The sequence below is a fragment of the Neodiprion virginianus genome, chromosome 7, assembly GCF_021901495.1.
Source record: "Neodiprion virginianus isolate iyNeoVirg1 chromosome 7, iyNeoVirg1.1, whole genome shotgun sequence".
Taxonomy (NCBI): domain Eukaryota; kingdom Metazoa; phylum Arthropoda; class Insecta; order Hymenoptera; family Diprionidae; genus Neodiprion; species Neodiprion virginianus.
The window spans coordinates 17,935,011-17,957,229 of NC_060883.1; the positions used below are offsets into that span (position 1 = coordinate 17,935,011).

At 37.3% G+C, this 22,219-nt stretch overlaps 3 protein-coding genes and 1 long non-coding RNA gene across 18 annotated transcripts; 1 reads left to right on the forward strand and 3 right to left on the reverse strand.

Moving 5' to 3' along the window:
- Positions 1-965: 965 nt before the first annotated feature.
- Positions 966-15,444, reverse strand: LOC124309635 (DNA mismatch repair protein Msh2). 4 transcript variants are annotated; one of them, XM_046773460.1, is made up of 15 exons: positions 15,261-15,444; positions 15,129-15,178; positions 5,804-5,927; positions 5,436-5,692; positions 5,146-5,313; positions 4,872-5,060; positions 4,248-4,642; positions 3,529-3,743; positions 3,003-3,320; positions 2,652-2,873; positions 2,280-2,512; positions 2,110-2,201; positions 1,702-1,924; positions 1,491-1,583; positions 966-1,363 (listed from the first exon to the last, which is right to left on the reverse strand). In XM_046773460.1, the coding sequence occupies exons 1-15, from the start codon at positions 15,292-15,294 to the stop codon at positions 1,208-1,210; spliced, it is 2,769 nt and encodes a 922-aa protein (XP_046629416.1). In that variant the 5' UTR covers positions 15,295-15,444; the 3' UTR covers positions 966-1,207. The 4 variants fall into 4 exon arrangements, with proteins under 4 accessions (XP_046629416.1, XP_046629419.1, XP_046629418.1 ...); XM_046773463.1 differs by lacking the exons at positions 15,129-15,178; positions 15,261-15,444 and adding an exon at positions 7,066-7,085; XM_046773462.1 differs by lacking the exons at positions 15,129-15,178; positions 15,261-15,444 and adding an exon at positions 6,927-7,043.
- LOC124309633 (interaptin-like) lies at positions 7,461-14,527 on the forward strand. Of its 8 annotated transcripts, none has more exons than XM_046773458.1 (4): positions 7,461-7,610; positions 8,301-10,752; positions 10,837-10,986; positions 11,281-14,527. In XM_046773458.1, the coding sequence occupies exons 1-4, from the start codon at positions 7,603-7,605 to the stop codon at positions 13,558-13,560; spliced, it is 4,890 nt and encodes a 1,629-aa protein (XP_046629414.1). In that variant the 5' UTR covers positions 7,461-7,602; the 3' UTR covers positions 13,561-14,527. The 8 variants fall into 8 exon arrangements, with proteins under 8 accessions (XP_046629414.1, XP_046629412.1, XP_046629409.1 ...); XM_046773456.1 differs by having other exon boundaries at positions 10,837-10,878; positions 11,089-14,527; XM_046773453.1 differs by having other exon boundaries at positions 8,301-10,347; positions 10,432-10,752; positions 10,837-14,527.
- LOC124309650 (uncharacterized) lies at positions 10,453-10,832 on the reverse strand. The gene is made up of 2 exons (XR_006909282.1): positions 10,735-10,832; positions 10,453-10,671 (listed from the first exon to the last, which is right to left on the reverse strand). It is a non-coding gene; the product is annotated as an uncharacterized LOC124309650 (long non-coding RNA).
- Positions 15,445-15,768: 324 nt separating the features above from the next.
- Positions 15,769-22,032, reverse strand: LOC124309636 (protein Son). 5 transcript variants are annotated; one of them, XM_046773464.1, is made up of 13 exons: positions 21,996-22,032; positions 21,510-21,872; positions 21,027-21,404; positions 19,782-20,487; positions 19,511-19,662; positions 19,285-19,430; positions 18,994-19,102; positions 18,600-18,802; positions 18,417-18,527; positions 18,205-18,318; positions 16,500-16,728; positions 16,036-16,151; positions 15,769-15,938 (listed from the first exon to the last, which is right to left on the reverse strand). In XM_046773464.1, the coding sequence occupies exons 2-13, from the start codon at positions 21,826-21,828 to the stop codon at positions 15,825-15,827; spliced, it is 2,697 nt and encodes an 898-aa protein (XP_046629420.1). In that variant the 5' UTR covers positions 21,829-21,872; positions 21,996-22,032; the 3' UTR covers positions 15,769-15,824. The 5 variants fall into 5 exon arrangements, 3 of the variants coding, with proteins under 3 accessions (XP_046629420.1, XP_046629421.1, XP_046629422.1); XM_046773465.1 differs by lacking the exons at positions 15,769-15,938; positions 16,036-16,151; positions 21,996-22,032 and adding an exon at positions 17,070-17,131 and having other exon boundaries at positions 16,569-16,728; positions 21,510-21,989; XR_006909273.1 differs by lacking the exons at positions 15,769-15,938; positions 16,036-16,151; positions 21,996-22,032 and adding an exon at positions 17,070-17,189 and having other exon boundaries at positions 16,642-16,728; positions 21,510-21,989.
- Positions 22,033-22,219: the final 187 nt, after the last annotated feature.

Genomic DNA, 22,219 nt, shown 5'->3' on the forward strand with positions numbered 1-22,219 from the left:
TATTACTGCTCGTCCTTGTTCTCACGGAGAAAAAACGGAACTTTAGTGGAAATTCTTGCTAAATTGTTTTTGGGTACGATTTTAAGGTTTCTAAGCCAGGTAAAAATCCACGAATACATAGAAGATATTGTTGTGCGGTAAATGAAGAATGTTTCAAGTACTCCACAGACCTCTGGCATTCCAATGATCATTTTTTCCTTCAGGGCTGAAAAACGTAGCCGACCAAACCAGTATGCAGCACACTAACGCAGCAGCATCATAATAAACTGGTTTGGTCGGCCCTTGGCTGCATTCCTTTCCCACGAAGGGCGTAGGCTACTCACGGAGAAACTTAACCCGTAATCTCATCCAGTACAAGGAATTCATTCACGCTAACTGACGCAGGTCATTTTCTACAGCCCACTGTTGGGATTGTTTTGCAATGATTTTCTCATCAAAATCTCTTTCAATTTAACACAAACTTTCAAAACAATTGTCCATTACTGCTATCCCTGATTAACAAGACGGATGATTTCGTTTCAGCTCGAATAATCACGTGAATGGATGCAATATTGACGGATATATTATACATACTACATAAAATAGATGTGCATTCTTTCATTAGGTCAAATTCATAACGGTACAGGCGTTTTATTTATCTTCTTGCATTCGTTGTTAATAACATCGCTCCTGACAACTGCAAATCGAAGTCTTCTTAGAAGAAGTAATTGCGATTACTCATACTCGTGACGCGGGTGTTACAGCTCGGCAAGCTTTAAAAGGCAACTGATTTTAAACGAACAGTTTACAAAGCGTACGAGTTTATATTAACATATCATGTATATAATTGCCTCAATGATAGGTATTAATTCCCGTCGAACAAACTAATAATAAATTTGTAACGTACAGGTTTCTACAGCTTGTATATTTTATTTCAAAATACAAAAATATTAAGTACAGGAACAGTGATCTAATATTAATAATAATAATAATAATATTATGACAGCCAAGTGGAAAACAACATTTTTCCTCGATATTTTCTACAAAATTGTAAAGAAAGAATCAGTAGTAAAATTTAAAAAAAATAAATAAATATCGAGGTTGCATTACGTGAAAAAAGCTAAACTATACGTTGAAATAGTAGGTACTAGTTTTTTACCTTACTGGTCTTCTCGTCTCTTGCTTTTTTATTTGTATTCCTTACCGAGCGCCCGAAATGTCAATCGTTTCACGGACTCGACAACAGTGCATTTATATAAGGATTGTTGTGAGAAAGAATCTCTTCTTTGTATAACTGAATTTTGTTTTCAATTTCTGGCTTCGTTAATGATGGATCGAGTGCTTTGCATTTGGCTGCAAAATTTGCGATCAGCTCGTCTCCAGCCTAAAAAAAAATTGCACAAAAAATTAAAAATATTCCCATATCATTGTGAATTAAAAGTGTTGCTAAACTTAGATTTTATACTGTGAACTATTTATGTTATTTTCAGCTATGCGTATGATAGATTTACTTTTATAATTTTTCTTCTAGCTGCTGGATCATCCGAGCCTTCAAAAGTTATTTTTTGACAATCTTCCAATTCAATCAGTTTTTTTTCAGCGGCCTGTAACGAGAATATGAATTTTCCAGAATTCAGATACATTCCTTGTCAATGTTACTTATAATTATGTTAATATAATTTCAATCTTATAACATGCTGTTCATGTGAACGTGATTATCACCTCCACAACATCGTCTGGAAAGTTTGCCATTTTAGCAACGTGTATTCCGAAACTTTGGTCGCAAACACCTGGTTTAACGCGATACAGTAAAGTGAGCTTGTTGTCTCCGACAACTGCAGTTACTTGGAGATTCTTTACTGTTGGTACATCTTCTGCTAGCCTCGTTATTTCATGGAAATGAGTAGCGAAGAGACAGTAAGGTTTGAGTTCTGTGGCCAAATGACTGTGGAGATAAAAAAGAGAAGATATTAGGTATACATCTATAATAAATTTACTTGTCCTTTGGGAATTGGGTAACAGAGAAAGGCTGGTAATTCAGGAGCATGTACGGATGTCTTATTTGCGAATAATTTACATAATTCTGAAAACTCTACCAATGAAATCACAACTCAAACGTGAAACACTCACTCGGCTATAGACCAAGCTATTCCACAGCCCTCATACGTGGAAGTTCCTCTACCAAGTTCGTCGATTATGACAAGAGAGTTAGACGTTGCGGTCTAAAACAAGCAATCACAGTGTTAGAAGAAAGTCTTAGTTGAGCGAATACTAAAAGGAGAACTAGGATCCTTGAATACCCTTAAAATAGCCGCTGTTTCAATCATCTCAGTCATGAAGGTAGAAAGTCCTTTAGTTTGAGAATCATCGGCTCCGACTCTCGCCAAAATACAATCAAGTATTGAAATTTTTGCACTATCACAAGGCACAAAACAGCCAATGTGAGCTAGCAGAGCGACAACTCCTGTTGTTCGAATGTACGTACTTTTTCCGCCCATATTTGGCCCAGTTATTATGTGAAAGGTGCATTCGTCTGTAAACAGAGTTCTTATCATCATCAAAATACAGTATTCATAAATTTGGTTGTATAATTTGAAAATTTATTCTAATCAAATAAAAAACGTACAACTGAAACTGACACAGTTCTTTTCCCTTCAATTCACTACAGTTACCTCTTTTGAAGCTAACATCGTTTGCGATGAAATCCACCCCTTCCTGAAGTTCTAGGCAAGGATGTCTTGCCTGAATGAGATTTAACTCGCCAACATCACTGGAACACATTTCTGGTCTAACATAAGCTCTCGGAGCATTAGCTGAAGCTAATGCAAAAGCTGTAAGTACGTCGAGCTGAGCCGTCACAGAACCGATGGAATGAACTGGTCCAGTATATCCAGCTGTAAAAAAGAAACGGAAAGAAGTTATAACAATATTTGCTTTCATATAGAAGTTAGCAGATTATTAAGCACATGTTAGAAATATGCCATTTTTTTATATGTGCAGTTGAGAATTAATTTTACGTAAACCTGCGATGTTGATGATTTCTGAAATGACAGATTTTTGTTCTTCCAAATACTGATCCCTGACGCTTATGAAGTCTTCATTAAGAGACGTCAGTTTCTGGTTTGTAAACCTCACACCGCTTTTGTTTGAATCTATAGTTGTGTAGCCTTTCTTGTTCCTGATAGACTTTTCTTCTTTCAACGTTATTCGAAAATAATATCCGAACTGTTGATTCGATTCCAGTTTGAGAACTTTTCCAGCTTCAAGAGACAAGTCTGTGGCAACTTTGTTGATCAGGCCTTGTATTTCTTCCTCCAAATCATTCATTTTCAGCTTAAGCTCTGCAATAATGCAAACTCTGTCAATTGCACAAATATGGATAAACGACAGTTGTCTGATTTTTGTATAAAGCACACATTTCACTTTCGAGCATAGTGGCTGCTCAGAGATATGTAAGGTCTTTCTTGTTTGTCAATTTATCGACAAGTAAAATTAATTTTAAACATATGCTGGAAATTTAAAAAATTGCTTTATAAAAGTCGTTCATACCTTGCAAATCGTTATTAAATTCTGGTTTCACCATGTAATCACCCTTCTCTGCAGCTTCCAAATCAATAGTTTGTTCTATCATTTGTTGATACTTATCCATATCAGAAATAAGCTCTCTGAGTGGATCTACTATCATTGCCTTCATCGCCGCGCCATATTTTGCATTACACAATTGCTCGGTGAGTACTGGCAAGTGCGAGACACAAAAGTAAATTCTGAAAACCAAATAGATCTATAATTTTACGATTACATGATACTGCAAAATACTACGTAAGAGATTAAAAATAAAAACGACTTTTAAGATGGGGTGTATAGAAGTATACTGAAGAAAACTGGGTAATTTTTGGGAAACTAATCAGTTTCGTTAAGTATTTTCATTGACATATTTCATTTATTAAATTCAATTAAAAAATAAAGTGTAATAAGAAGTAATAAGAAGCATTGTTACTGGCAATAATGTCAACTGTTCCGTTCGGTGACATGCTTCGTCAATAAACAATATACTTCCTAATAATTGATTCCAATAAGGAAAGACATAAATGAAGCTCGATTTACGTACTTTCAAGTAAAACAAACGGCAATCGAATCGAATAATTGGTTATCGAGATATGGATTTCTAAAATTCACTCATTTTTTAGCTGTCTACTCGAACATACTTCCTTAATAGAAGTTATGCCCATTTTTGTTTGAAATAAAAAATGTTAATGTTTTTTTTTCACCTGCAACAATCCTGTAGAGTGACTTTCTTTTTGGCCAACTTTTTTGCAAGCTGCTGAAGATCGGGTACGCGTCTCAGATGATCTTCCATCAGAGAGGACCTCAATTCGTTGTCTTTTACCAAAGTTTCAACAATGTCATGTCGTTCTTTGATCAACGCAATGTCTCGCAGCGGTTGTCTAATCCACTGAGATATCAATCTGTGTCCTTGTGGGGTTCTGCATCGATCCAACAGATTCAGTATGCTATTCGGAGCGCCTGTACTTGTCCCAGAAGGAAGATCGCAGCGTGGTTCGATGCTCAGCGCTCTCACTGCTGCTGCATCTAATCTGACGAATCTAGACTGTTCTAATTGTTTTACCTTGAACTGATTGAAATTTCCTTCGTCCGATGTCAACTAGAAATAACGAGATTTGTTAGTTTCTAATATTTTTCTAGAAAACATAAGTGTTCCTAATGTTGATTTGATTGTAAGGATGGTTTCATAGAAGAGACTAACACTGTGAGAATTTTCAGGCAAAGTATAGCTAAGAAATTCTAACGAAGTCCACCTAAGAAATTTTTTCATTCATATTATTGATATATTGTAATTTCATATACAGCTGACGATGAGAGCTGATAGTCACCTCAAGATATTTGATAATCGCTGATGTTCCTGCCATAGCCACTTTTAAATTCATTTCCACAAGTGTCTGGGCATTTCTTTGCTGGCCTTTCTTGAAGTTCAGAAGCGTGTTCATGTCTTGAACAATTGAATCCGTTGAAAAATCACTCTTCTTTCTTAGCGTGACCATGATGTTACTTCGTTCCATTAACTACAGACATTATCAGAGAGTCGCGTTGAGTAATCAGAACATTATTACATATATATTATTAGACGAGCAAAAGTAAATTCATCACCTGTTTCAAAGTTTGAAACTCTTGACTGCCATCCCCTTGAATTATTAAGCATTCTTTTGGTCCAAAGGAAATCACAAGCGCTTCTAGGTTTGAGAACAAATCGTCGTCGGCAAATTCGCAAACAGCAATTAAACGCTCAACTGAATCTACGCAACTCACTCCGACTATCTGTAATTACGAGATTAAATTTTATCCAAGAATCCATTACAATTGTGTATATTACATGAAGCATAGATGCAATGGCAAGTAACTTTGCTGTTCAAATTTATCGTCGACTGTTATATTCTTACCCTGTTTTTTGCCTCACCACCAAGTTTCACAGCCATAACCGAGGTACTGACTGCGACATCATTATTGCTGAATAGAATATCCTCAAATTGAACTAAATTTCCTGGAGATCCTTTGTATTCTAGAATCCAATCCTGATTCTTTCCTGATCCTTGATTAACAAACACTTCCACTCTGTACTGTTTAACCAGCAACAAATCACGAACAAAATTTTCAAAGTTGGACTTGCTTAGGATCAATCCTTCCGTTTTGTATGGCTCTGGAGGGATGAATTTGGTTGATTAACAATGGATATATAAATCACGGTGAAAATAATTTCTTACTGTTGATTGAATACCGTAAAATTAAATGTAATAAAGTTTTTTCTCACCAGCACCGAGCATCTTGCAGCCAGCTGTACTTTTGTAGATCTCCTTAGCCGCGAACAAGGCGTCGCTTCCATGTAGCGTATAGTATTCTGTCCTGTTGAAAAATCGTATCGTACTAGATGGTTTCTGAAAGAAGAAACAAGAAATCGATCAGTATATTATTCTACATCTTTGGTACAATATAACAGTTTAATATCAAAAACTTTTGGCTAGTCATTAACCATTGCTCGATAGAAAAATAAGGCTGTATAGACATACTTTATATAGCACATTAATTAACAAAGAATTCTTCAACCTTGACAGCATTCGATAACACGTAAAAGGAATAAATATTCCGATTAAAAATGTAACATTTGCTGAATAATTTTATGATAAATTATTGGCTTGCTTCTGGGAAAGTGGACCTTGACACGGATGGCGTTATACCGGGATTTATCAGCAGGTCATAGGGTGATAGGGCATATCATTACTACGGCATGTTACGCTGAAAAACAAATTTACGGAAATCTCGACATCGACGAACAAACGTTTGTCCATCATCAAAGAAATCCAGTAAAAGTCATATTTTTGTAAAAATCTCACCAACGAAATAAACAATATTATTTATTCTCGACATGAATTTTCGTTTTTTTTAGAGAGCTCGATAAAAATTCATCATTCCTCTGCAATATGAGTATTGTTAAACGTTTGATTGCAGGGTGATCTGTTAATTACTTTTATGACTGGGAGATGATTTTCAGTCAAATTTAACGAAATAGAACTATTAGAAATAAATATTTGTATATTCTATTAAATAGTGAATAATAAAATAGCTTGGGGTCAGAATATTTAATACAGTAACAACAATTGAATAATGAATTGGTAAAAAACAACATGGAGCTGAAAATAAACCAACAGTAATGTAAAATATGAATGTTGAAATATCAATTACATGGTGGATAAAACGGGTGATAAAAATCAGTAACGATTGTAAATCAGAAGTCATACATCAACTTACTACAGACCTATAAAAGGATGCTATGAACTTTGATAATTACTGCTGCTACTCAGAAAACGAGGAATGCGAATAGAAAAAATAGAATCTTGGAATGGTTTATTCATCAAAATTAGCAATATATCAGTTACCATTACTGTATACAATCATTTCGTGGTTGTGCGATGAGCTAATGAATTGAAAAAATACATAAACTGCCTTCTGAGAGCTTATGTCACGGTCAAGCTATGACTGGGTGACTGGATGGACAAGCCAAGCCTTGCACTTTACCTTGGATCTCACCGGGACGAGTAAAATAATAATCATAATTGAGACATTCATAGAATAATAATGGCATAACTAATAATTATATAGAACTGATTCGTGGCAATGAAAAATGCAAGTTATTCATTATTTGAGATATGGACCGGTCGCCGTAATCTGCAGAAAGCAAAAAAATAAAATAAATGTGCTAATTATACAAAGTTTTTTGGATGTTTTATATTTCCCAGAAGATCCAGCTTTCTATGAATTTATGAACAAATAATTTCCCGCGAATTAAACAGATATCAGTAATATCTTTAATAGTGACTGACATTAGAATACTGATAAAAAATGATTATGCTAAGTAAACAAGCGGATAATGAGAAGAGATGTCTGTGAATGACGGCAGAAGAACTTTCAAGAGTCCAAGATTCGAAGAGGGGGAGATCCTCATATAGGGAATAGCTGGTGACTGCTACGGCCAATAATCTGTGAATTGTTTAAGTGTTAACATCCTCGATATAATTATAAAAGCGCACTAAGAAAGTGGCAGTTTGAGCTTTCATGATAAGGTAATTAACATTGCGTCAATCCAAAACTGTACTATATAAGTAATTTCTTATTTTTTCTGCATTTTATTAATGATCATTTACATTTTCAATTCTGATAATGCGTGACTTTATTTTACTGATTCTATATATTTGATGAAAAATCTAATGTTTAATTTCAAATATGGATTGCTTTACATCTTTACATAATATGGTTTCATTATTTTAAGTATTTGATACGCAATACCGCATTGACCAAGGGTACTTAATATTCAAATAGTGAAATGTGATTCATTTTACTGTAATTTAAAACTCGGAAACGATGCAATTGTTCGCGGGAATTTCACTCGTTTTTATACGTTTAAACACATTTAATTCTTCTTTGTTGAAAATGGTTAAAACTCTTGTTACGTTATATTGCAAAACAAAGTTGCAAGGAGAAATTTGTATTCAATCGGTACAGATATAAAATTAAAAGGAGCAAATAATAAGTTATCAACAAAATTCTTTTTATAACGTAAATAAAAGCCAAAAGTATATACTGTAAAAATAATTACAAACAAGAATTCTCATTAGACTGTCAATAAATCTTTTATAACGACTAACGACGATCTATAGAATGATATATTTAATCTGAAACGATTTTAATTTATTCAATATATAAATTACGTTGTCATCATAATTTGAATAAGAATAAAATTCTTTTATTTCCAGGGGTCAAAGCTCAAGCATGGCGCCAGCAGTGGTGGCTGTTTTCGTAATATCGCTGTTCGTAGAATCGTTCTCAGCACCGAACGGGTGTATCAGATGTGTAACATCAGATACTACCGGTGGCTACCAAACGCAGAGTGGTTGGGTAAATAGCAACAACTTATCGCAGAGGTCAGCGAATTTGGAAGATTTGATACAACAAGTAGAGGGTGAACTCGGTGGACCCCACAATCAGTTAGCCTTTGATAATACCAGGCCTGGAAACTGGAGGGACGTGAAGCAGTATCGAACAGCTGACGGTCATGGTAGGGTGTACGAAGAGCAAGGTCAACAAGTTCAAGGCCCAGTCCAAGTGAGATATTACAAAAAAAATTTCACCTCGAGCTACAGCAGCGGAAACCCAGGTGGTTTTGAAGTACCGTCTTTATCTGGATTTGATTTTGACAACATTCGATACGGTAGTCAATCGGCAAACCAGGGCAGTTTTGGCCAGGAACAGAACTCTGCTTACGATCAATCTGCAATCCGTGAAAATTCATACGCTTCGCAGGGTTCTTTACATTCGGCAAATCAATTCAGCAGCCAGGATGAAAGACTAGGAAGTCAACAGCAACGCGTAACGAGCAGTCAGTTTGGCGAAAATACATCCGGATTCAACAGTTGGTCGACGCAGCAAGGATTGTCTGAACAGGAATCACTGAGGCCAGGAAATTGGACCACAGCTAACACTTATAAAACTGACGGAGGTAACGGCAGGGTGTACGAAGAACGAGGACAAGTTGTTACAGGACCGCAAAAAATTCGTTTCTACAGGAAAAATTATACCTCGACTTACAGCTCGGATGGCGGGATTCCAAATTTGATTTCAGGGACTGATGGAGCTACAACCTTTGAAAGAGAAGTACAGCAACTGCAGAGACAGATTGATTCTATGGGACGAGAGGTTCATCAAGCTGGTCAACATTTCTCAAATAGCGATTACGTGCAGCAGACTTCTAGAAATTACGGACAGTCAAGTCCGACTGTAGACCGTACAAACTTCAGACATGTGTCAACGACAGGTAACTACGGGTCACAGAACTATGATAACTTGGGATTAGATTCTCAACAAATACGGCACGGTGCTTATGACAGCGAAAGTCAACGTGTATATCAGACTGGGAGCAGTATTAATAGGCAAATAGAAAGTGGAAACCAAAGGGGTCAAACTTATGGCCACATGACCGGCAGCTACGACAATACCAATGGACATGGTGCTGGGGGAGTACAAAAACCGATTTACCCAGAATTAAATACTCGGCAAACTCAGCGTCATTATCTTTCTCAGTCTGAGCAGGAAGAGTATATACGCAATCACGGGTCTCAAAGTTGGAACCAAGATCAAGTGTCCACTGGTAATTTGAATCGTGAGCAGCAAATTCATCATTCTTCATCACATAATGCAGGAACAGGACCAGGCCGCATTCAGCATTATGATCAATTTCAAACTACCTCTTCGTCTTCGTCCCAGTATCCGAATATTGACAGACGATACCTCCAAGCTGATAGTAATAGAGAAACACAACAAACGCATGGTGTGAGCCAGGATAAAACCGTCGGTAATAATTATCACAGGAATTACAGAATTCAATCTGGAAGACTGAGTACACAGGGTATTGATTTAGGGCGACTGGCACACGGACCTGATTGTGTAGATACTGCAAGTGGACATACCACGTATGAGCATTCCCAATATCATACACAATATAGACGGAATACTGAAGATTTTGATCAACAAACCCAACATATCAACCAGCACACGGAAGATCTTACCCAGCAAACAGAAGATCTTACCCAACAAATAGAAGATCTTACCCAACAAACAGAGGATTTAACTCAGCAAACACAAGATCTTACCCAACAGACGGAGGACTTTAGTCAACAATCACAGGGTGTTATTGAGCAATCAGGAGACCTTACCCAGCAAACACAGGATCTTACCCAGCAAACACAGGATCTCACTCAACAAACAGAGGACTTAACCCAGCAAACACAAGATCTTACCCAACAGGCGGAGGATTTTAGTCAACAATCACAGGGTGTTATTGAGCAATCGGGAGACCTTACCCAGCAAACACAAGATCTTACTCAACAGACGGAGGACTTTAGTCAACAATCACAGGGTGTTATTGAGCAATCGGGAGACCTTACTCAGCAAACACAGGATCTTACCCAACAAACGGAGGATCTTACCCAGCAAACACAGGATCTGACCCAACAGACGGAGGACTTTAGTCAACAATCACAGGGTGCTATTGAGCAATCGGGAGACCTTAGTCAGCAAACACAGGATCTTACCCAACAAACGGAGGATCTTACCCAGCAAACACAGGATCTGACCCAACAGACGGAGGATTTCAGTCAACAATCACAGGGTGTTATTGAGCAATCGGGAGACCTTACCCAGCAAACACAGGATCTGACCCAACAGACGGAGGATTTCAGTCAACAATCACAGGGTGTTATTGCGCAATCGGGAGACCTTACTCAGCAAACGCAGGATCTTACCCAACAAACGGAGGATCTTACCCAGCAAACACAAGACCTTACCCAACAGACGGAGGACTTTGGTCAACAATCGCAGGGTATTATTGAGCAATCGGGAGACCTTACCCAGCAAACACAGGATCTTACCCAACAAACGGAGGATCTTACCCAGCAAACACAAGACCTTACCCAACAGACGGAGGACTTTGGTCAACAATCGCAGGGTATTATTGAGCAATCGGGAGACCTTACCCAGCAAACACAGGATCTTACCCAACAGACGGAGGATTTCAGTCAACAATCACAGGGTGTTATTGAGCAATCGGGAGACCTTACTCAGCAAACGCAGGATCTTACCCAACAAACGGAGGATCTTACCCAGCAAACACAAGACCTTACCCAACAGACGGAGGACTTTGGTCAACAATCGCAGGGTGTTATTGAGCAATCGGGAGACCTTACCCAGCAAACAGAGGATCTTGCCCAGCAAACACAGGATCTTACCCAACAAACAGAGGATCTTACCCAGCAAACACAAGATTTTACCCAACAGACGGAGGACTTTACGCAACAATCACAGGATTTCACACAGCAAACGGAAGAACTCCCTCAACAAACACAAGGATATATTCAACAATCGCAAGATCTGACGCAACAGATAGAAGATCTTCCTCAACAAACGGAAGGATTTATTGCAGAATCAGGAAACCTTGGCCAGCAAGTTGAGGATCTTACCCAACAAACCGTAGATGTGACACAAAGTCTTCAACAAGAATCTGGTCACTCCATAGATGTAGGGGAGCCAAACTATGTGCCGCATGTATCAAATTTTAAAGATGTGCATGAATTGTTTTTCGATGATGAAAAAGAAGACAATAGACATCAAGAGATAGAGAAGATCTCTCCACAAGAGGAAGATCTCACCCAACAAACACAAGATCTTAACCAAGAAACAGAGGACCTTACCCAGCAAACACAGGACCTTACCCAGCAGACGGAGGACTTTAATCAACAATCGCAGGGTCTCACTCAAGACACGGAAGACCTCTCACAGCAAATTACTGGTGGAAATTCAGACTTTGGACAGCAGACTAATTGGGGGCTCGATCGTTTTCAAGTTGGAGATCAACAGGTCGAAGATCTGAACCAAAGAACACAGGGTCTCACTCAAGAAACGGAAGACCTCTCACAGCAAATTACTGGTGGAAATTCAGACTTTGGACAGCAGACTAATTGGGGGCTCAATCATTTTCAAGTAGGAGATCAACAGGCCGAAGATCTGAACCAAAGAACACAGGGTCTCACTCAAGAAACGGAAGACCTCTCACAGCAAATTACTGGTGGAAATTCAGACTTTGGACAGCAGACTAATTGGGGGCTCGATCATTTTCAAGTAGGAGATCAACAGGCCGAAGATCTGAACCAAAGAACACAGGGTCTCACTCAAGAAACGGAAGACCTCTCACAGCAAATTACTGGTGGACATTCAGACTTTGGACAGCAGACTAATTGGGGGCTCGATCATTTTCAAGTAGGAGATCAACAGGCCGAAGATCTGAACCAAAGAACACAGGGTCTCACTCAAGAAACGGAAGACCTCTCACAGCAAATTACTGGTGGAAATTCAGACTTTGGACAGCAGACTAATTGGGGGCTCGATCATTTTCAAGTTGGAGATCAACAGGCCGAAGATCTGAACCAAAGAACACAGGGTCTCACTCAAGAAACGGAAGACCTCTCACAGCAAATTTCTGGTGGAAATTCAGACTTTGGACAGCAGACTAATTGGGGGCTTGATCGTTTTCAAGTTGGAGGTCAACAGTCCGAAGATCTGAACCAACAAGTAACAAGTAACTCAGGAATTTACAATGGAAATTTAAATCAATTCAGACAAGATCAAGTATTGGACTACCCAGCGCAAGTAGGAATACAGCCTGCACCAAAACCAAAACCAAAACGTCCAAAACACAGAACAATGCACATACAAGAATTTTCCACAGAACAGGAACAGCCATCAATGGCTAATATACAAAATGGTGCACCAGAAATCATTGTGACTTCCCCATCAAACAGAGGAGATCAACCCAGTCATGAAACAATTTCCAATACAGAATTATACGGTAGTGAACAGTCACATCGAGTTCAGCCGACTAAAACTGGGGGCCGTCGGAGGAATAGGTATTACGGCATTCAACATAAACCTCAAGTTAACCAAGGAGAACATGGGCAGGATTCGCAAGTAGAGCATGTTCCAAACGAGGTAACGACCAGCCAAGAGCCGACTCTAAGATACACCCATGTAAGTCAACTTGACAAACAGAATTCAGGCGATTCAAATGTCAATCCAAAAAATGTACAACCGATTCCTGAGATTGAAAACAGATTTATAGAAGCATACGGAGCAAATGGACCATACAACAGTGATCATGAACCAGATTTATTTAATACTGTTAAACCAAATCCAAGTGCAATATTACCACCTGTAGATGGCGACAAGGAACCTTTCGAAATTATTTGGTCAACTACATCCACAGAGCCCACAACTACATCCACAGAGCCCACAACTATGACCACCGAGGTCTCAATTCCAACAACCACTGAGCCTCCAATTTCTACATCCACAACTGTCCCTCCGCCAACAACAACTGCTGCTCCCTCATTATGGCGCAGATTTAGAAACAGAGTTAGTAACACAATAGACAAAGCCAGAGAACGCGCAATAAGTATCTTTGGTTAACTAGTGCTATTGGATGACTGTAGTTCTACTGACTATCAACATTCTTTCATTTTGACCAACTATAATTGTACAGTCATAACTAATTCAGACGTAATATCATAGCTATTTGCCAATAATATAAATGTAAAATGTTCTAACAAAGGTGAGACCAAAGAATCTTGTGTGCCATCAGTTATTACAAACAGTTCTAATTTCACTTTTTTCTTTTGCATTGTATTTTGCTTTCAAGCCATTCGATGCTTTGTAGGTATTCTTACTAGAAGGTAAATTTTTTTTATAAAGTTAACTATTACAAAAATGAGTATACAGTGTCAGGTAACCAATGGTAAAAAAAAAACGGAATACTGATATGTTTTCAAAGCTTGCGTGTGTATGTTTGTATGAATTGATTATTGCGATAGTCTGGCAAAAAATTATTCATCAATAATACAGTAATGATATGAAATATTGTTAGTATAAAGAATTAACGTTACATTTACTTAGTATTAAGAATTTCACGACATTTTATGAATATGCGAGAAATTGTAATGCATTGTCATTTACGTTTAACTGAGTTAACAAATTTTTTTATACAATTAAGCTACTGTTTCTTTATTCCCTCAAATTATAACTAAGCAAAAAGTAATAATGAATTCGTAGTGATATGCGATAACGAGAACTTTTTTTCTGTTTAATAAATATTGTAAACATAAAGGAGCAATCTGATCAACTGACATCAAGCACAGAATAAGGGTATTGACCTAATGATAATTATGAGCACTTATCTCAACTTGCTTCGAAGTGGTCAGAATTTAATTTGACATGAATTGATAAGAAGAAATTGCGAAAACTCTATGTAGTTGAATTATTACATTTTTTCTTTTCTCAATATAAGAGACATATTTGGAATCTGGCTAAAATGTTTCTAGAAGGTTCAATTTTATTATAAAATTTTTGTAAATGAATGAATAAATTAAGTTTGGAATTATGAACGTTTAATAAACATTTACTGACATAACTCACTCATTTTAAACAAATATTGTTACGAAGTAGACAATATTCTGTAGGAAATATGGCAATCAAAGTGCAACTTAAAGTAAACAAATGCTTTGAGAAAAAGTTTGCGGTATTTATCCAGTCTGAAGTGAAAATGAATTAGCCACAAAGAGATAGAAATTTATCATAGTGAGGTTGATTCTCTTTCTTCAATTTTTCTATGGTCAATTCATCGCATCGCTTATTCATTTAGCAGATACGTTGGTTAGTATTTATTCTATTCTCAACATTAACAATGATATTTGACGTATATGATTATACCCTCTACAAATATTTTTTTTAGCAAGAAAACTGAGGAGTTGCACTAGAAATAGATTTGGAATAATTTTTTTGAAAACTGAAAGTAGAATAGAGTAGACGACGAATAATATGCTTCACTTTTTTATTACTGCATGGAGGGTATCCAATGCAGATCTTGAAATACATTCAGACTGTGATTTTGTTTATCCGAAGTGCGATTTAGTTTTCTTGTGGTTAGGTTGGAATTAATTTTGGACCGTAAATTGAGCCAAGGTAAGATGATGAATACTTACTTCAGGAAGATTTTTAAAGAATCTGATAAAGCTCTGTTGCGTCGCATTGTCTAAAAGTGAAAATAATGATTACGTAGTGTGAAGTAAATGGTGCCTTTTTAATTAGTGTGGTTATGTTTGTTGTTTACTAACCCATGTTGAACTGTTGATTTGGTTGAACAGCCATCTCGATCCCTTTTTTGCGAATAATCCGTTAACGAGAGATAGATAAATGTCAATGACTCTTTTCAACAATAATTGGTTGATTATTTAAGGAGCGGTAAAACGGCGACAATTCATGTCATGTGACGTCCTCGCTGTTCCCGCCGTTTAAGAATTGAATGATCAAAAATAATCGATTATTTTGTCCTGAGGTATCGAGTTTAATCGATTATTTTTCAAATACCACCATATTCAAATTGTGTTGTATAATACATGGCGGTACTTCGGTTGAATATTTCAAGACGCGAAACGTCGCCAAAGTATTCGAGAATACAAATAGATTTAACTCCTCATTCAACGCACGAACCATTACACGTAATAATTGGAAATTTGAAAAACAACTTCGAAACACACGAACTCCTCAGTCAACGACGTAATTGTTAGATTTCGTGGAAAAGGAATTGATTGCAAAGGATGTGCAAAGGATTTGCTACAACAATTTTAAACAAACTTATTTTATTCATTATTTTATCTATTTTCATATATTTACAAGATTTATGCTGCAAGCAGTCCTAAAGTTTGCAGACATATTTGAGCAGCTTCTGCTTTAGCTTGCTTCTTGTTCGGGCTGGCGACACTCGGTTTGTATTCTATCCCATTTACTTTCACCTGCATTCACAATAACATGTTATCTGAGAATTAAATTCTCTACTACACGTTGTAAACCAGGAAGTACGTACTTCCTGTCAGAAACAGAACTCTTTACCTTGAATAGAAAATTCTTCTTATGGTCTGGTCCACACTCAAAACACAGCTCATATACCGGTGCCCCAAACTTTCGTTTCGAACAATATTCACCCAACAACGAAACTGGATGTTTTCCTGAAAGTTTAAATTGATTAAACATACATGCATTAAATAGAATAATGCACAGCTGTATAATTACTTTAAAAAAAATCTACACTGGAAAAAAGACTTTTTGGAGTATTAGAGCATTAAGTATTTAATATTTATCCCTAATCAATAGTCAATAATAAACGAACAAAGGTGATAGAAACCTATAGCGTCACGTGTAGCGTCAATAGGATTTGAAATTCCCAAACATGGACAGGTTATTCATTCATGAATGAAAAATAAATAGTTCACCTGAATAATATTCCACGAAACTAAGATTTTTCTCTCAATTTAGATATAGTGATTTCGATCTGTCTATTTTTGAAGCCAATTTACCTTCAAGAGTCTTGATCGTTGGCACAACTGGCTTTGCTGTTTTTCCAACTCGACTACCAATATCCTGATCGGAGACAAGACCTCGTTTGTCAAGCTTTACTTCCAACTGTAATGGCACTAAAGTGCCTTCCTTATTTTTGCCTAAACCCTCACCAGGTCTCCATCCCATTTTTTGCAGTAGCGCCATTCCCATTCCACCAGAGACAGGTTGTGCAGTTAGCAATTGATCCTAAGTAATTAGTGTAATTTCGTTGTAAATAATGCAGGAGGAATTACCTATTCGTTTTTTACTAATAGGAACTGAAGCAAGTCTCAATTCATCTCAGGAGAAATTCATCTAGAGAGCGGTTGTGTGATATTTGAGTATAAAGTAATGAAGAAATGTAACCTTTCTCACTCATCTGTCAAGGTAAATTGAAGATCATTTCGAGTATGTATATGATTCCTAGTTCACTACTATCATCTTTTAATCAAAGAGAGACATTATTCAAGGAAACACCAATTTAAAAAATATTCAAAAGAAATATAAACTTTCCAGCAAAATTTTTTTTTCTTTTTGATAATACTTACCAAACAAAGATCAATGAGCACTGCGCTGCGAAGGTCGTTTCTTCTCCAATGTAGCTATGTGCCTGTAACAAACCCTCAGGTGGATACAGACCAGTGCTAACTAGTCTCAGCTCGTCAACTCTTTATTTCAAATAAATTAAAGTCACAGTATTTTCTTTTCTATTTATGAAACACAAAGATGAGCAGCTGAAGATTAATTAGCATTGATCTCACAGGAGCAAGTTGCCAGTTGTATAATTATGCAACGAAGTTCACTCGTTGATGTCAGAGAGATGAAAATGTGGCAAAGTGAACAGGAAATAAATAGCATCAACGAATGAATCTGTGCTGATGACAAGTGATCGTTATATTTTGTTTTCTCAACTATGCAGTAATCGTCATTTCGTTTATGGCAACAAGGCTCTTGTGTCCGTGCAGACACAGAGTCCACCTCTGCGTGAGAAGTGGTCTGTGCCTGCAACACAGTCTCGGTTAGACCAAAGTCATTCTTTATGGATGGTCTGGACTGAGACTGTACCTGAAAACTTGCTATAGGCAATTGCGATAACTTAGACCAAACAATACTATCAAATAATAAGCCAAAACGATGGCTAATGTGACAAGTCAAATAAATAAATTTATTACATAAGTTTTTTTTTTTTTAGAATTGTCCCAACAATAAAATTTTAAAAGTTACTTGATAAAAGTTTGTTTTTAAAAAGAAACAAAAACTAGTACGTCCAATGTTATACACAGAATGTGCAATTATGATAGGCGCTATCGTCATGTAAAAAATTAAAGAAAACATGTTACTTAGAGAAGTTTGAGTTATCAAAATAAATTCTGAATACATATTAACACTTTTTTTCCTCAGAAAACGAAAGAATATTTTGTGTACTTTAAAAAACGAAAGCGAAAATTTGATATTAAAATATGCAAGTAAATTGCATAGTGATTTTTCATTTTGAATTCGATTCAGTGCACTTTGTAAATTTTTCCCAGTATTTATACCTGTTAAAAGTCTGATAAACTAGGGAAGCTGTACTTAGTGTAGTAAATCGAATTCGCCATAGTCTTCGAGACAAATATTGAATAAAGAGCTGGAACTTAAAATACCGGGACAAGTGAAGAAGACAAAGATAATCGATCGTGTTACCTTACGGGCCCATGCTTGATAGCCAGCAGATAGTTCAGAGGCTGATAGCACTTTGACTCCAGTGCTACCCGTGAACTGACCTGGCATCTGTTTACTCTCAGCCCAACTTTTCATCTGAACAGAAATTATTCGAATTAGTATTTTCAAATTACGTCTAACGTGTTTTGTTGCATTGTCTCATTTGATTATCGCTGTCAGTGGAAATTATTTACCCCATTTTGAGCTCTGTACATTTCATTCAATGCTTGGACGTCGTTTGGATTTTCTCTGAGTTTTCTCATCGCGGCTAATCTCTGAGATACGATGCAGCCTATATCAACATTCTGAAACGTAAACGATGTAATGATCTCACGATTCACCGCACAACTTCAAATTTTTTTTATTGCCTCACATACCTTCAATAGAGAAGGCTGTGAAAATACAGGCGATTGTGGTGCAGGTGTGGGGGCAGGTGTAGGTATAGGCGCAGGTGCAGGTACAGGTGCTGGCGATTGTGTTGGCGCTGGCATTATTGCAAGCGGCTCAGGTGGAGCTGTCACTGGAGCAGTTGGCTTCTTTGGTTCGGGCTTCTTTGGGTTAACTGGTACCCACTCGTTCTCTGTGTACAAATAATGGGAAAAAATATCAGTGCGCTCATGCCGCATATATCCAACCTTTAAAGTAGACTGAATAATTTTCTTAACGTTTTTTACAAGAGAACATGAAGGCTCTTAGATTTTTATTTACATAGTCGAATGTTCATTCTGCAACTGTGAATATCTGTCAACAGTAAGTTACACATTCTCTCACCAGTTTTTCTGTGATGTTGTCCACTAGAAACTGGAAATTGTAATCGTAACTGGGTCGACGACTCTGCCGCTTTTTCTTGGAATGTTTTTGTTGGTAACTGTTTTGCATCCTGAAATAGCAATATAACCAGTGAGCATAAAACTTCGTTCTAAAGCCTTGTTCAATCGTATTTCGATGGCAAGACCTTGCGATAATTAAACCCGAATTTTAAGTGGGAAAGTTTAGTATTTTGATTTCGATTGTTATCAGAAGCTATTGAAATCGGCATTCTTTCACACGCTGCCAACTCACCCGAATATTCATGATTATTGAATTGGGCCTATCTTTGACAAGGAAAGGATGATGAAAGCCTTTTTCAGAATTACTGCCATCGTCGTCTGAAGATATGCTGGACAGTTCACCCAAGGCTTCGGATTTTGATAGGGATTTGCAAAAATCTGAGAAAACAATAGACAAAATTAGGATACTTCGACGGCAGATTTTTTCTAAGGATTAATACGCTTTTGAAGATAATCACCTGTGAGTTCGTCGACCGACTTTCCTCCAGCTTGAATAGCGGCAATCACTTTGTCTTGTTGAGCAAGCGGAAGTGTTCCCTGCTGAATCATACTTATAGCATTCTTTCTAGCGATTTCGAGCAGCTTTTTTTTGTCAATTTCTATTCTTTCTCTGCAAATTTTGTACAATAATAGAATGAATTGAGAGGTAGACTTAACGAGACATCACTTTTAGCTAAACGTTACAATATTTAACTCGAGAATTTCAGGCAGAAAAAACGCACGACTAACTTTCTTTCTCGGCTCCGCGTTCTTCCACGATTATTGCGCCTGTCTCTGCTTCTATCCCGACTCCTGCTTCTGTACCTATCCTTGTCTCCGTCTTTGCTGACTTTCCGTCTATCCCTGTTCCATTCGTGATCCCACCTATCTCTGCTTCTCTCCCTATCTCGTCTGTCTCTGCTTTTTTCCCTAGATCTTTCCTTGCCATTACTCCTGCTGCGCTGAGATCTGGAATGGCTTTTTGACTTGGATCTTTTTCTCTCACGAGACCCGCTTTTGCGGTGATGTTTTTCTTCGTGACCTTTGTCGTTGGAATCTCTACGTGTCTTGTCTTCTCTTTCCTGTTTGCCGTTTCTCAACTTGGACTTTATTTCCTCCCGACGCTTCTTTTCCTTCTCCTTTAAAATCATCCGCAGATCATTTCTTAGTGTTACACCCACTTGCTGCAGCCTTAGCATTGGACTTGGCGTTCTCACAATTGATTTATTTGATTCTGGACTCAAGGATGGCGTTCCATGATTATCGCATGGTGAGGGACTTGGACTCAGCGTTGGAGTTCTATCGTTGCCACTGCTGTCAGACAGTTCGCCATCTTCCATGCGAGCAGCCTTTTCTCTTGCCTTGTTCTCAACTTCTTTCACGACTTCACTGTAAACCACGCTATGCTTCAGATCCTTGATAAGAATTTTTCCTGCTGCTCCCTGCTTCGGATTTTCTGTATTAAAAGAAAAGTATTCTTTAATAGGTGATCTCTTACAAAAGATAGTGAAAAATTCTAGATGCTGAAAACGAAAATCGATAACTAACAAACAAATGACTAATAGGACGGTAATGAAATCGATATAATAATCATTTTTCAGTGATTCCCTAATATACTCTGCCTTTCCCACAGATATAGGACTTATCCCTCTTTGCCATCAGAGCTTTCAATTAGCAAAAAGTAACTTTTATACAGTCTATTACTTGCTATGCGAGGAATGTTGATGATTCAATTGGTATAAAATAAAATAATTTGTTTTTGAAAATCATATGTCTAAAATTAAGGATAAAAACGTTTGTAATAAGAATCCAATAGAATAATTCTTGTTGCTGAATCCTAATATAGGAAATCCTTGTATAACATTAAGTATATCTAACAGTATGAAACTTACGGATGAATGAATTATTTTAATTTTATTATCTACATAAAAGTATGTTTGCTATCTGCAAGTTAATACTGTGAATTAAATTGTTAAAAGTGATTTTAATACACACCAAGTAATCTTGGCATGACTATGTCCTCCAAGTTATCCTTGTTAGTTTTACTTGCTACGAAAGGTTGCCGGGGACTTGATGGTTCCAAAAGTGCCTCATGTTGTTGATGCACTGAATGCTCAGGCATTGCTAATCCTGGCTCTGTTTTGATCAAAGCATTTTCTGCAAGCTTTGAAACGTTCTTATTCGCATTACCATTAGTAGTTGCATCAAATTCATCGTTCAAGTAGTTTTCACTTATTTTGGAGTTCTTCTTAAAGCCATCACTATCAATCTTTTGTACTTTTCGTTTCTGCTCATCCGATTCGGAAGTTCGACTTGACGAAGTATCTCGCTTGCGTTTAGATTTCTTTTTATGTTTTTTTCGCTTCTTCGAGCCTGAAAAATAAGAGCAAAATAAGAGCAAAAATAAAAGAGATTGGGAACTTAAGATTCGTTGAACTAATGTGGAATTGTTGATCCTAAATCAATATGTCTCCTCACCATCTTCAGCCTCGCTGTCGCTATCGGATGAATGTTTCTTAGTTTTCTTCTTGTGTTTTTTATCCTTATGCTTGTGCTTCTTCTTGCTCTTTTTCTTCTTAAGCTTATCCGATTTTTCGCTCTTTACACTGATATCTTTGGCAATCTCGTTATCGCCGCTTCCAGGTGAAATTATTCCTTCATCGGCGTCAAACGTACTAAAAAGTTCGGTCAAAATTTCATTTGACGATTTTTCGGGTAACCCTGGCTCCGATTTAATTTTAACCGCGTCTACACCCACCGTCGTAATTAAATTTGCTATATCGAATAAATCGGCCATCGGTAATTTTCTTTCCTACCAATTGTCAATGAAATTCCATACACCTGCAGAATTTAAAAAGATAAAATTGTCAAAACGCAAAAATATCCCTCCTCCCGCATAATCTACGTCCCATCACAAACACCCTTATGCCATGTACTTTTCTAAGTACTACTGAACATAGCTACCATAGAGATCAGTGGTAAGCTACCCAACCGTCAACTTGGCTAAAACTGTGGTCGTAGCGATGAGAGAGCGAGATGTATAGCCCTGGATTACCACCATGGGTACTCTGCCTCTCTCACTCTGCATTTTATTGGCTGAGAGAAAAACGTATCGGCCATGCAGCTTGAAGAGCGAGAGAGAAAGGCTGCTCATAGCACGAGTGCTCTATCTCACTCCTCCGCCACAG